Raw genomic sequence first — 14,426 nt, forward strand, 5'->3', positions numbered from 1 at the left:
TTTTTAAACATTTTAATAATATTTATTTAATATAATAAACTAAAAAGAAAGGTATGACAAGTATTAATAATTATTTTAATGGTTTAAATTTTAATTATTAAAAAAATAATTTTTCTTGTTTTTTTTTTTTTAAATTTTAATAAATAAATGATATTTTTTCAGTTTATATATTTTGGTATTGTAATAATATATACATCCACTATAATATTTAAAATTTTGAATACCCTGTATATGGTTTAAATGCAAAAATCAAATTTTATTTCCCAGAATTGTTCATTTCGATTTTGTGTAAATTTATGATGATATTTACAGTTTCATCACGCGTCGTTACGTGTTCAATCTCGTCAATCATAACTGCTCGTTGCACTTGTTTGGTTTGGCTCCCGAATCCATCATATTAAATTCGCTGCCGTTAAGCAGATTCAGATTACGATTGGTGCGCCCGGCGCCTCCACGATGCCGCCAGCATCGAAACGAGTTGACAAATGATTTACGGAACGCATAGTTCATGAAACAGTACGTGATCGGGTTGCAGCAACTTGAAGTATACGCCAATAACTGCAGAAAACTGATGGCCGTGTAGCCAAGTTTCGTGTAGATGATGGACGCGTCAAAAAGTACGATTGTATTGATGACGTACAGGGGTGTCCAACAGATGAAGAATTCCAGGACAACGGCGAAGAGCATTTTTATAACACGTTTTTTATTTTGTAGACTACGTTCGGCGTTTGATCGTCGTAAGCCTGTCATGGTGCGTTGGGAACCGATGGGTGATGCGGATTCTTGTGACCAGGTGGTTTGACGTAGCTGGCGGAGGCTGGTTGTGTTGCGGGTGGATGATCGTGTCCAACGTTTGCTGTTCGTGTCGATATTTACATATACTTCAATTAATTTTGTCCCAGATTCTGAAATTAAAACAATAAATGTTTGTTTTTTATGTATTTTTTTTTGTTAAAAAACACTTACGATTGTCTTTAGCAAGTTTTTCACTCTTCATTCCTCTGCATAAAGTGTATGTAATCATAGAATACGTAGCAGCCAGCACAACCAATGGAATAACCAGCAAGATTATATCCAAAAACAAATTGTACGCTTTTTCATAGTCCAGTGATGGCCAATCTTCTCGACATTTGTGATTTCCTAAAAATAAAAACAATAAACACTATAAATCCCTACTAATATTATAAATACGAAAGGCCTGATGTTTGTTACACTTTCACGCAAAAACTACTTAACCGATCATCATGAAAATTTGTACACATATTCTTAGTGGTTCCCGAATGGTTATAGGCTACTTTTTATTTAATAAAAAAAATTATTTTTTAAATAAAATAAAGAAATAGTTTAGCCAATAATACCTCTGCATCTGGCTATTGGACTACTTTAACGCCATCTAGCATTCCAGCAATGAAGCTCAAATCTAAGTACTATAGTACCATCACACTGTATTATCACACTGTATTACCGACAGCTACGTCAACATCAAATCCAATGGACTACACTATGGAGACTGTACACTATACTTCCATAGACTATACTTTCAGCCATTTTAAACTTCCCGCCATTCTACTTCATTGTTACTTCTTCTGTGACTACAGACGCGTACAGAAGCAACTTCATTATTTTAGATATTCGCAAGCGAAGCTAGTATTAAATATTATTTTAAATGTTATTTTGCAGAGTTTGTTTTAGTTTGTAATTTTCCGAGTAGAAATCATAATACGAGTAGCATTTGGATAAGCTTTAAAGCATTCTAGAAAGAAGAGCATCACAATGCCTACGAGTACCATTTCGCCAGCTTTAAGCTCAAAAACCAACAGTATAATCTAAACTTGTTTGCATTCAGCAAAAATCACAGAAATTGTATAAATAGAATGAAAAATACATACAATTTTTCGGGTTGGGTTTAAAAATACACACAAAAAATAAATTATCTGTACAAAAACGTAATTATCAAATAAATGTTCAGAAAAAGAGTTGAATGAAAACGGTGAAAAGTAAAATCCTGGTTTTAGTGTTATCTGTGATGTTTTTTGCTTTCATCTCAACATGTGAGATTAACAAATCTAATTTTAGATAATATACATTTTGTCTTGCTGCAAAAAACTGATAAATGGATAAAAACAAAGAATTTATTTTTAGTATCAAATAATTATCTACAGCGATACCTGCAGGCTATAATTAGCAAGTAAAGATAAGCTAATCAAAGCTAAACCAAATAAAAATTCTCTGAAAGCAAAGCAAGCAAACTGAAACGAAAAATAAGAAAGTCAAGTAGCAAACCAAGCAAGGTATGTAAACAAAACACAAAACACTACTAAAGAACCAAGGTAAATTAACTGAATCTACTCCTCAGAAAATAACTTTCTATCAGGTTTTTACAATTTTTATTAAGTTGTTGCATATTAAGAAGAATAAATCCAAAAAAACTTAAAGGAAAATAAATTAAATGAAATTTTGATGTTTCAGAAATGAGATTACACTATTATTGAGTTAAGGTAGTTTCGGTAACTTTGGCAATTAATGATTATTAGATCATTAGCATGCATTTACGATGGGTTGGGCATGAAGGGATGATTTACGCCCCGGTTTTGTTCGCGAACATGCAAATATGCGTGAGAATCTTCGTCTGTTAAGTTTACTGTGGCCGGATAAGTTGGCCCATAATATCGACTTGTTTGTAGTGCTCGGTTTACCTTGATTGGTCGGCTGGAGTTGGCTGAGAACGGCGATGGGGCCCATGCAGACTACACTGCCCAGCCAGATTGCGATGATGAGCTTGTAAGCGTGGCTTATCGTCTGCCAACGCAGCGAACGCAGCGGATGGCAGATTGCATAATAGCGCTCCACTGAGATTGCCACTAATGTCCATACTCCGACGGAAACTGAGCAAGCTGAAACATTATAAGCAATTAAACAATTACGTTAATCATATACAGGGTATAATAAAATATTTTTACAAGTTTTATTTTAAACTAGCTTTAACCCGCGAATATCTAAAATAAGGAAATTGCTTCCGTACGCGTCTGTAGTCACAGAAGAAGTAACAATGAAGTAGAATGGCGGGAAGTTTAAAATGGCTGAAAGTATAGTCTATGGAAGTATAGTGTACAGTCTCCATAGTGTAATATATAAACATAGAAACTGTGTTTTCAAAAACTTCAATTTTACAATATTCCCAAAAAATATCCAACTACTTTGTTTAATAATTCGCATTATTATCTATGTTTAACAAAACATACTACACCACAAGCAAATAATATATCTGAGTACCCGAAACACAATTTGATATCACATAGTATGTTTTGACTACTAGCAGCAATATTATCATCAATATTTGATTAAATTAACGTAGGTACAAACCGAATAATTTCAACTTCCCCTGCTATATTGATCCTGAATGATTTTGACTTAAAATATTATAATTTTACACCGATAAGTTTTAGCACTTGAATTACCATTGCTTAGCATACGATTTGCCCAATTTACCTCCGAACGCAAATTTTGGCAAGACACATTCCAAAACAAATTATTGGAATTAGTTTTTCTCGTTGCATAAATTACCTGTCCGCGACTGATAACGCGATAACGCCATCGCCGTTCAAATTTAAATTTATTTAAATATCCAATTCGCAACCACTATATATACTCTTGTCAAATATTCGTGTGGTATCATTGGGTTGAAATCAAGAAACCAGTAAAAATGGTAAGTAAACTTAAAAAATCATTCTGTTTTTGTGGTAAACTTAAATTGTGTTTTTCTTGTGTGTTTAGAAATCCTTCGCAGTTATCCTGTTGTGCGTGGCTCTGGCCCATGTGGCATTTGCCAAGGTGACCCCTGCCAAAGAGGAAGTCAAATACCCAGTAGCTGCACCTGTTGTTGCATCCGAAGCGATCGCCGCAGCTAACGGTCTTTACAGTCTCGTCAGTTTGTTGTTGACTCCCTTCTCTTGGGTGTACAATGCATTGGCCGCTGTCCGCGCTACTATGGTAACCCCACCAAAAATGGGTAACCTGGGCTTGACACTTCGTGGTACCTTGACTGGTTACAACTTGGTCGGCTACCTCCTCAGTTTCCTTGTTTTGGACATTCCTCTTGTTTCTCTCATCGATCTCCTCTACACTGTGACTTGCTCCGGACCTAGCGCTAGCTACGGTATCCTCGGAAACGTGGTTTACACTCTAACCATAAGGATAAACCCAATCAGTGTTTTGCTCGGGGGTCTTGGAGTCGGCAACATCATCCAAGTTGTTTTAGACTACCTCTTCTATGCTGACTGCTAATAAATTTCATGTTTATGTCATGTTGTTACGGATGACTTAAGTGTTCAATAAATTACAACCGAATATTATTTGAAATTCTCTTCTATCAACTAAAATATTGTTTTACAGCTGTTAAAAACATTGACGCAATGTTGGCATGAATATAATGCTGAGTATATTTAACTTGCGTGACTTAACAAAATTTCGAACACAACATTAAAACGAATGATTCTTATGTAATTTGCCCAATTGCAAAGCGAGGTCAAGTTTATCGCGAATGAAACAGCGGTTTTGAATTCCAGCATCAACATACCAAATTGCATACCAAGTTCAATTGAATACAAACATATCTCAAGGCCAGTTGAATTCCGTGTGGGAGATATAAACAATTTGATTAAAACAACTCGCACGCACACGAATCGACTCAGTACCATTGCTCAGTGCGAAGCTGACACTACTTGTGTATTACTTTTTGTTGGTTGTTTGATTTTTGATTGATTTAACAATGGCGGTTGGTAAATTATACATGACTGATCTCAGCCCACCCTGTAGGGCGGTAATCCTCACTGCTAAGTCGTTGGGCATCGAATTGGAATTGATTGAGACCAATATCATGGCTGGTGAAACTGCAACACCTGAATTTTTGAAGGTATTACTTCTTTTTATAATAATATTAGAATTTCTTGAGTGTTTAGTAATGTTTGTTGTATTTAGATGAACCCGGCTCATGCTCTACCGACCTACAAAGACAATGATGGTACTGCAATGGGTGACAGTCATGCTATCATGGCATTCCTTGTTGGTAAATATGGAAAGAATGATTCATTGTATCCGAAAGACCTAGCCAAACGTGCGGCGGTTGATCAACGATTACATTATGATAGTGGGAATGTTTACAGTTTACATGTCTCTATTGTGGTATGTTTATTAATAACGGTGTAATAAGTTCCAGTTGATTCTTTATTATACTGTCTTTAGTTTCCAATGTGGATGCGTCAAAGTGAAGGCATCTCCCAAAGACAACTGGATTCAGCTAAAAGCATGTACAATGTTTTAAACACTTTCCTTGAAGGTAATACCTGGATCGCCAAAACCGCTTCTCCAACGATCGCAGACTTTTCTCTGGCTACTTCTGTTAATGCCATTAATGTTGTGGCTCCAATGGATAAAGCTACGTGTGGTAATGTGGTTGCATGGTTGAAGCGATGTGATGGTATACCACACTACCAGGAAGTTAATAAGAAGGGGCAGGATCTCTACACAAGTATTCTCAAATGCATGATGAATAATGATTATTCTTTCATGGATAAGTTTGCTTAAATAATATTTAGATTGTGGACAAACTGATATGATGGTTGTTATAACTAGGCAAATTTGTAAATATAAGTCAGTTATATTGAACTAAACGAATTACATAAAGCACAAAAATTACTTCATCATGTATTTGCTCATTGAATATGATAAGATACATTTATTTGCTGAATTCTAGATAAAAATCGTGTTTGTTATTCAACATGTCATTCAACATGGACGCATATACATCTTGTCCTTTTTTGTTCACACTGAAGTACGGTAATGCTTCACATCTCTTAATCCAGTTGACAATGTTTGGAAACTTCTGTTTATCGAACGGTGCGACAATCGAAATACATAGAATCGATGTAATCAGTGAGAAATCAGCAATTGTTGGTGTTTCACCTTCTACAACCCATTTATTTCCTTCAAGATACCTATTCAACGATGAATACATTCTTTCAGCAGCCATTTTGTGATAGTCAGAAGGTCCTGTTGCTGTTTTGCCATACATAGGGCCCTATATTATAATATATAATATTAGTTAGTTATTTATTTCCAAGAAATGAATTAATATCTTACCACTATAAACAGATGCAAAGCATACACAGTCCCACAATCAAAATGTAATCTTTGATCTACTGCTGACCGTTTTTTAAGGTCTTTCGGGTATAACGAATCGTTTTTACCGAATTTAGAAACAAGATACGCCATGATTGCGTGACTGTCACCGACTGATGTACCATCATTGTCCAAGAATGTGGGTACGGTATGATTTGGATTCAACTATAACATAAAACTAAGTTGAAATTATCTTCTTTAGATCACGGTTAGGTAATTACCTTCAAAAATTCCGGTTGCATCTGAGCAGCTTTGAATAAATTAGTCTCCACTAACTCTATTTCAATCCCAAGAGCCTTTGCCGTTAACATTGCCGCACGACAAGGAGGACTCAACTCCATTACAAAGAGTTTACCAACAGTTGATGCCATTTTTTGTTAAATGTCTCGTTACACTGTCATGTATCAACTGAGCTATATCTAAACAACTCCGGTTATTTAGCTAGCACTTCATATAGGAACCATGCCATTAAATTATGACTAAACCATTCCACAATCGACCTTGGTGTTTATTATGTAAGGAGGGGACCAAAATTAGCGATATAATTATAATTATCTATATTTTTAAACATGCCTAGTTTTTTCTGCCGTTTAAATATTTTACAAATTCGGTGTTCATTCGAGGTTGATTTTTTTAAACATATAAACAACCATTTGTGTCTGAAATTATATAATGTTGCTGTTGAGTTTCTGCAATTGTTCTCATTTTCGAAAATCGGTATCATTACCTGTATTATTCAGAGATGGCACTAGCATAAACTAAAAATCATAAAATAGAATTGTTGTTTATTGCTATATTTATCGGCAAACGTGGGCATTCGGCACGAGAATTGTGTTTGTTTTGAACACAATCAACTTTCTTGTCGCTTCCGCCGCGTGCAGCATGCCGCATGCAGCACGGTCTAGTTCAGCTTAGATTGCAGGTAACGTGCCTATTGCAATTCGTGCACAATGTCGCGTGCCTTCGACGCACCGGCCTTGCGCATCTCTTGCTTTGTTATCGTAAACTGTCGCGTCGTTGATTGCTCGACTACGGCATGCGCTATCGATGCTTTGCAGCCAGTTTCGTGCGGGTCGATGGCTAATTCAGTCGTGATTCGATCGACTCGTATAGTTTGTTCGGACTTCTGTTTTCTAAATTTGCATTATATTCGGTCAGCAGTCTACTATTTACTTGTAACTTGCGACTAACTTGTTTCTTTTATTATTTGTGCGTTTAATGTACATTACTCGTATTGTACAAGAGTGGTAGATATTTGATTGTGTTTCGTGTGCATACTTATGCAAGTTACAAGGTTCGATTTCGGTTGTTTGATGAATTGGATATAGGTTCGCCCTCATGTAAATTTATTCATCATTATCCTTGCGTAAGTAACTTTTAATTCAACAACATATTCTCGCAACTGTTATCGTTTTATTGTAATTGTATTGTAATTATTGTAATTTGGTAAATTACGTCCATTGTCCATTTAGTTTTCATCGCAGGTAACGTGCTAAATTCGTGCACAAGGTCGCGTGCCATCGACGCACTGGCTTTGCGCATCTATTACTTTCTTATCATTAACCGTCGTGTCGTTGCATGCACAATTTGCAGCCAGTTTCGTGCCGGTCTCTGGTTTTTCTAGATGTGTTTTACGCGACTCGTGTTGTTTGATCTGACTTCTACTTTCCAAATTTTCATTATACTCGTATTCGATCATTAATCGACTATTTAATTTTAACTTGTGACTATTGTAATGTTATCTACTTGCGCATTGTCCGGGTAGTTTTTGATCGCGCTGAAAGTGTATATTGCCACACACAAGGTTTCCAACTTTAACTAAACAGCACAGATTGTTTGATTGTTTCTCCGCTGTGTGAATGTAATATTACTTAATAATATGAAAGATTTTGGTTTTAACTTATGTTTTCTTATATTTTTTACAGTATTTGCCGTGTCTTGGAGTCCGATGAGTTCAGCATAGGTAAGTCTATAATTCAATCATATTTTTAATACTTTTAACCACGTTTTTAGACCTTTTACCCCAAAATATTTTAATCTGATAGAGAATTTTCCAACCTTTTATAATCTCGCACTCGCTGATTTCCATCTCGGTAGTTTGGATGATATCTACTAATAAAAATCGTTGAAAAAATTACATCAAGCACTTCCTCAGATTTCCCTTTTTAACTATCCCATCTGATAGAGTAATAGTCCGTAGACTAAGACGCTGCGATCAGATCCCTATTTATCTCTTTTAGTTTACGAGATATTCGCGTTTGAATAAATGGGCAAAAATCTCAAAATCTGTCAATTTCTTAGCACTTTTAGTTGCGTTTTTCGACCTGTTACTGCAGGAAATATAATACAGTAGAATCTTGGATAACTCGAACCTTGTTAAGCCGTAACTCTCTAAAGTAACTCCGGAAAAGATATGGCTATCTCGCTGAACCCCCTGAAACGACGCTCTAACTCGAATTTTTAGACTCCAGTGTAACTCGAACAATAAGTTATTTCCCCTGTGAGGCATTACTCGTACATTTTGGTTACCAAAATCCCCGGAACTGCAAATACTACCTCAGTGTGAAGTTCATAAAATTTATGATTTCTTACTCGAGACTCCCGGAGCTCAAAACTCGAGATTCCCGGAGCTTAAAACTCGTGGCAATAAAATCAAAAAGGAATGTTCGGGGCTCGGGCCCTCTTTATCTATTGTTTTTGTTTTGCACACGTGCAAGGAATGAATTCATTCAATAAACTTCTAAATTTCTAAGAAACACAGGATGTTATGTTTCTTTCATTTTGGTCACTTTTATTACTTGGCTCAGTCAGTACATATTTGTTTGGCTGTTAACAAGCAACAAAAATGGTATAATACAGCAATTGATACACTACGAACTTACATTGAAAGATGTAATGATATCGAGTATCATATATTCCGGTTCACTATATGAACTAGGAAATAATCGGATAAAAATCTGTAAATGGCTTTGAATCAAAACGAAGATAACAGATTTTTTATCACTATTTAAAACATACAGTGTAAAGTTCATTCATTATAATTATGTACTTGACTCTCATTTTATGTTACCTAATATAATTTTGTCGTAATAAAATACCTATGAAATTGTGCCTTTTATGTCGAAATTCTGATGGAGTTAACTCTCTTTCTGCTATCTCGAAATTCCCCTTGTTAAGCCGAAACTTCTGCTATCTCGAATTTTTTGGTTTCTTTGACAATCGAGTTATCAAGATTCTACTGTAGTTTTATATTTTTATCTGATACAGAATTTTCCAATCTATCATAATCAGCAATTTGTTGATTGTTGTGGCTTTTAGTTAAAGAGATGAATTTCAAAATTGTCAAAAAAAAAGTATCAAGCACCCCTGGTAATTTTTTTTAAGAATGAAAATTTCATCTCTAATTTCCGTTTTAACTATCCTATCTGATTGAGAATGTATCCATAGGATTAAGACGCTGCGATTGTAGATCCTATTTATTCCTTTTACTTTACGAGAGATATCTGTGTTTGAATAAAATGGGCAAAAATTGAAAAATGTCACTTTTAGCACTTTTTAGTCGCTTTTCGACCTTTTAGTGCAGTGTATTGGCTATTGTTTTATATGTTTTCTGATACAGAATTTTCCAATCTATCATAATCAGCAATTTGTTGGTTGCTGTGGCTTTTAGTTAAAAAAGATATGAATTTTCAAAAATTATCAAAAAGAGTATCAAGCTAGAAATATAATTATTTTATATTTATCTGGGATAGATTATCAAGCCTATTTTTTTCTCTTTCTAACTCTAAAATTTTGCCTTTCGGATTTTATTTTAAGTAGGTAGTTAATTTTTTTTACCCTTCCGTAGTTTTAAAATTTTATATCAATTCTCTCTGTATTACGTTTAGTTTTTGAGAAATGTCGAGAAAATTAGAAGATTTACCTTGGTTGTCATCCTCTCAAGCTGATGCCTTTGCCGCATGCACTACATTCTAGTATCTAAACTATACCAAAACTATACTAAACTATACTAAATAAACTATAATAATGTACATTATTAAACAAAAATGGTAATTTTGTGATCGTATTTCCCTGTACTTTTAGCGTTTTATGCAAGTTGTTTTAACCTATGTTTCTTTTTTTCAGTATTTTCCTCCGCCGTACCCTTCTACCGCTACCCTTGTACGGTGCCTTGAATGGGAGTCACTTCTACTGCTACCTGCGCTCGGTGCCCCAAATGGGAGTCTTTATGGATCCTGTAAGAAAAAATTCAATTTAATTTATGTATAAGTATATTTCATTTACATAAATATTTTCTAGTTGTTGGATGAAGCATTGGCTTCTGTCCTGAGATGACCAAGTTTATGAGTAAGGACCAACTGAGAAGTTAGGTACTGCGGAGTGCGTATTGATTTTTGATTACTGAAGACGGATGTGTCAATTGACTAAAGTTCCAAGAACGTATGTTATATATTAGTCCAGTCATTTGCAGTTTCGTTTCAGAAAATAGTATTGGATTGTTGAAAATTGGTATTCATATAGATTTCGAGGTGCTTCATGAATTTAAACTTTGCCACCTCGTATCTTGTGCGCTCGCGCCACCATCTTGGAAAAATGGTGCCTAAGAACAGCTTCTTTTTGACCATATCTCCTTTCCGACTCATTTTTGCAATAAAATACATCTATATAATAAATTAAACTAGAGAAAATTTCCTATAATTCTATGTAAGTACCTTCTTGTAAATTACTAGTTTTAGCGTACGGGCGCCGCAAAAGTCTACTTCAACATTCGTATTTTGCCAAAACTCCATTTCCCCACACCACCATGAGGTAGAGTACGTATATGCTACTTTTTTTATCGTGTATCCCCAGTAGGCCTAACTTACACCCACTATTCCAAAAATTTAATAGGATTATCTCCGATTCCGCTCTTCAAGTGATGGGCCAGGTAAGGTGTTAATTGTTTTGTGACCGATCGAAATATCACAGGTAAAATTTGCTGCCATACTATCCGCGATGGGATTATAGTTTTCAATGCTATCTTGGCTCTCGGAGTTCATCACCGTACGTGCTCAAAAAACAGTAATCGATTCTTCCTCTTCATCGCTATCTTGTGATGGAATCGCGAATTATCACAGGCACCACTGCAATTTGTAAAGGTGATAATTCTGAGCACTTGCTAATCCAGCTTCTGCAGCCGCAGGCTTTCTGACATCCCTTTACATTTGTAAAGATATTAGTTTTAAATAATGCTCGGGAGCTGGGGCTCGAGGTAGTGGACAGGAATTAGCCCATTCTTGCTTTTTTTCCATCCCCATTGTCTCTGTGCATTTTAGTTCATTCCCTATACCACTGCTGAACTTGGTGATAAGTTCTGAATGAATGTTGTCGGGTTGCGGCTTCTGTTGGTGGTAGCGATGCAATATTAAATTTACTTTTGTATTTTGTATGATTTTGTGAAGCTGGCATATCTATATTTAAAGACATATTTTGCATAAGCTACATCACTGTAACTATATAATTTAAGAAGAAAGCGTCTGCCAGCTGTAGCAAATGATCTTGGACAAGCTTTGTTTTTGAATACCTGGACAACTTCGTTTAAATCTGGATTTTTTCTTGGTGTACATTGATAAATTTTAATTTTCCTTGATGAAAAAGTGGTGATGTTGTATCACAGCTACTAAAAAGGTGTAAAAATAATATGTGATCTGCCGCCGTTTGATCGATGATGCTTTTAAGTTGAATAGGATTTGTTGCAAAATTTTTCTCTTCCCCTGGTTTTTAGTAAATATATGTTTGAATGCACGGATAGCGCCGTTAAAAGAATAAGAAGATCTACATCTTCGCCTTATAACAATTAACGCCTTACCTACGAAAAAGCCTTCAACTCTCTTTCTTCACTTCAACTACTACTATCTTGCAGTGGAGTTTCACAAAATAAAAACAATTTACGTTATTCGCCATGGCGTCAAAATGCAAACGACAATGACTATTCAGAACGACAAATATGTACAATGACTCAAAGAAGAAGAAATACTAAAACAAAAAGTATACTCTCGGCCGGCGAAACTTAACAAGCGAGTGGGAGCCGGAGCACCCTCAACCAGCAAGCAAAAATTGCAAAGTCATGCATGATTTGAAATGAGTTTGACAAAAAAACGAATGTTGAAGTAGACTTCAGCGCCCGTACGCCAAAACTACTAATTTTACAAGAAAAAGGTACTTTACATAAATTATAGGAATTTTCTAGTCTAATTTATTATATAGATATGTTTATTGTAAAATGAGTCGGAAAAGAGATATGGTCAAAAACTGTTCTTAGGCACCATTTTTCAAGATGGTGGCGCGAGCGCACAAAGATACGAGGTGGTGCAAGTTTAAATTCGTAAGAGCACATCGAAATCTATATGAATACCCAATTTTCAAATAATCCAACACTATTTCCAAGCAACTACGTTTTTAGCACCAAATGACTGTACCTATATTGGCAATTTATAATATTTTATATTTTACTATTCTGTTATTTATTCTCGTTTATAGTGTCCAAAGAAATTGAAGATTGGATTGCTGAAGCTGATGATATATTTCAAATACGATTGAAAGAAATGTGGGCCATTTGAAAGCTGTTATTGATATCATTTTTGTTTATTTTGTTAAAAATTTCAAAGAAAGCATTACATAATTCGTATATTATTACCTTGTTTTCATGATTGTACTGTTAAACATGCTGTATATATTGAGAAATTGAGTTATTGTATATTCTACATTTTTAATAAAATTGTAGTTTTATATTTTATAAATTTTAGTCTTTTATTTGTCCCAAATTCTCCGTTTGAGAATAGCTCGCAAATATTTCCTTTAATTGCTCCATAAATCTCTCTCTTTTAAACTATGATGGCAATATAATTGCTAGATATGGGAGAGAGTTCAAAAATCAATTTTATATTGTATCAATATTAATTTAAAAAGGTATCACTAGTGCCATCTGTCTATGAGTAACTAAACTACGTCGCAATTGAGATTACTGAAATTCAGCCTACTGCACTTCTTGCGATCCTAATATTCAAAAAGAATTTCAGTGTATAATTTCACCGGATTTCAACAAATTTTGTCGAGAAATTTGCTTGCTGTTGCTGTTCATCAGTCTGTAGTATTAGAACGCAGAAATGAATATAGACAACTCTGCCAGATTATTATATGTATTATTTCAATTTGTTTCTGGTACATACTCAGTTTTTTCTATATAATTGCAAATTGGCCTAAACCGTTAATGCTAGCAAAAACTTCACTGAAATAATCGATGTAGAATTAAAATATCAAACATAATCCGAAAACAGAATTTAAAAATCTAACCTTTAATTTTCGACATAAAAAGAGAAATCTTTGCTTTTTCCTTTTTATAACAAAAATCTTCTTAAAAAAATTTTTTGTGCTGTTTTCTACTACTTCTGAATTAGGATGCCATCTTGTAGGAAATTTTTCCTTTAGTTGTCGAGATAATACCATTTAATCTTAAATTTAACTATTCCGGACGGCATGCACATGCTCTATTAAAATTGCAAATAGGGCCTAAACGACAACGCTAGCAAAAAATAATATTACTAGAATAATTGATATAGAATTAAATTGTCTATCAGAACTGGAAATCAGAATTTAAAAATTCCAATATTTAATTTACAACATAAAAAAGAGAAATCTTTTGTTTTTTATAACAAAATATTTTCTTTAAAATTTTTGTGCCATTTTTGTCGTTTTTCAATAATGATGCCATCTTGCTCAGAATTTTCAAGGATCAAGAATATGCAGTTCTTATTTTCTAGCCCCTTTATTGTCGAGATAACTACTCATTTAATCTTAGAAAATTAGACTCTCCCGACGGAATACGCGTTTCATTAAAAATGCAAATAGGGCCTAAACGATTAACATTAAAGCAAAAATGTTACTAGAATAATTGATATAGAATTAAATTGTCTATCCGAACTAAAATCAGAATTTAAAAATTTGAATATTTAATTTCGACATAAAAGTTGTTTTTATAACAAAAATCTTTCTCTAAAAATTTTTGTCCCATTTTTATTGTTTTTCAATAAGGATGCCATCCGTCCAGAATTCTTTTCAAGGATCAAAATATGTACTTATTTTTATTCTCGTCTTTTAGTTGTCCATAAAAGGAAAAGATTTCTCTTTTTATGTTGATAATTAAAAGTTTGAATTTAGAAATTCTGTTTCGCCGTTGATAGATAGTTTTACCCTGGCAATGATTATTTTAG

The 14,426-nt window shown here is 34.4% G+C and overlaps 4 protein-coding genes across 4 annotated transcripts; 2 read left to right on the forward strand and 2 right to left on the reverse strand.

Moving 5' to 3' along the window:
* Window positions 1-180: 180 nt before the first annotated feature.
* LOC135792165 (cholecystokinin receptor-like) lies at window positions 181-2,879 on the reverse strand. Its single transcript, XM_065302780.1, has 3 exons — window positions 2,697-2,879; window positions 967-1,140; window positions 181-905 (listed from the first exon to the last, which is right to left on the reverse strand). The coding sequence occupies exons 1-3, from the start codon at window positions 2,740-2,742 to the stop codon at window positions 349-351; spliced, it is 777 nt and encodes a 258-aa protein (XP_065158852.1). The 5' UTR covers window positions 2,743-2,879; the 3' UTR covers window positions 181-348.
* Window positions 2,880-3,619: 740 nt separating this feature from the next.
* Window positions 3,620-4,352, forward strand: LOC135792228 (uncharacterized). The gene is made up of 2 exons (XM_065302837.1): window positions 3,620-3,706; window positions 3,775-4,352. Exons 1-2 carry the CDS (start codon window positions 3,704-3,706, stop codon window positions 4,282-4,284), a joined length of 513 nt encoding a protein of 170 aa, XP_065158909.1. The 5' UTR covers window positions 3,620-3,703; the 3' UTR covers window positions 4,285-4,352.
* A 345-nt stretch (window positions 4,353-4,697) lies between these two features.
* On the forward strand, window positions 4,698-5,692 carry LOC135791886 (glutathione S-transferase 1-like). The gene is made up of 3 exons (XM_065302456.1): window positions 4,698-4,912; window positions 4,978-5,181; window positions 5,242-5,692. Exons 1-3 carry the CDS (start codon window positions 4,769-4,771, stop codon window positions 5,581-5,583), a joined length of 690 nt encoding a protein of 229 aa, XP_065158528.1. The 5' UTR covers window positions 4,698-4,768; the 3' UTR covers window positions 5,584-5,692.
* LOC135791885 (glutathione S-transferase 1-like) lies at window positions 5,637-6,646 on the reverse strand. Its single transcript, XM_065302455.1, has 3 exons — window positions 6,399-6,646; window positions 6,139-6,342; window positions 5,637-6,076 (listed from the first exon to the last, which is right to left on the reverse strand). Exons 1-3 carry the CDS (start codon window positions 6,546-6,548, stop codon window positions 5,735-5,737), a joined length of 696 nt encoding a protein of 231 aa, XP_065158527.1. The 5' UTR covers window positions 6,549-6,646; the 3' UTR covers window positions 5,637-5,734.
* Between the last annotated feature and the right edge of the window lie 7,780 nt (window positions 6,647-14,426).

The sequence above is a fragment of the Atheta coriaria genome, unplaced genomic scaffold (genome assembly GCF_025399875.1).
Source record: "Atheta coriaria isolate IRGN ID8LTWV9N9 unplaced genomic scaffold, Caltech_Dcor_3.1 hic_scaffold_5_pilon, whole genome shotgun sequence".
Classification (NCBI taxonomy): domain Eukaryota; kingdom Metazoa; phylum Arthropoda; class Insecta; order Coleoptera; family Staphylinidae; genus Dalotia; species Dalotia coriaria.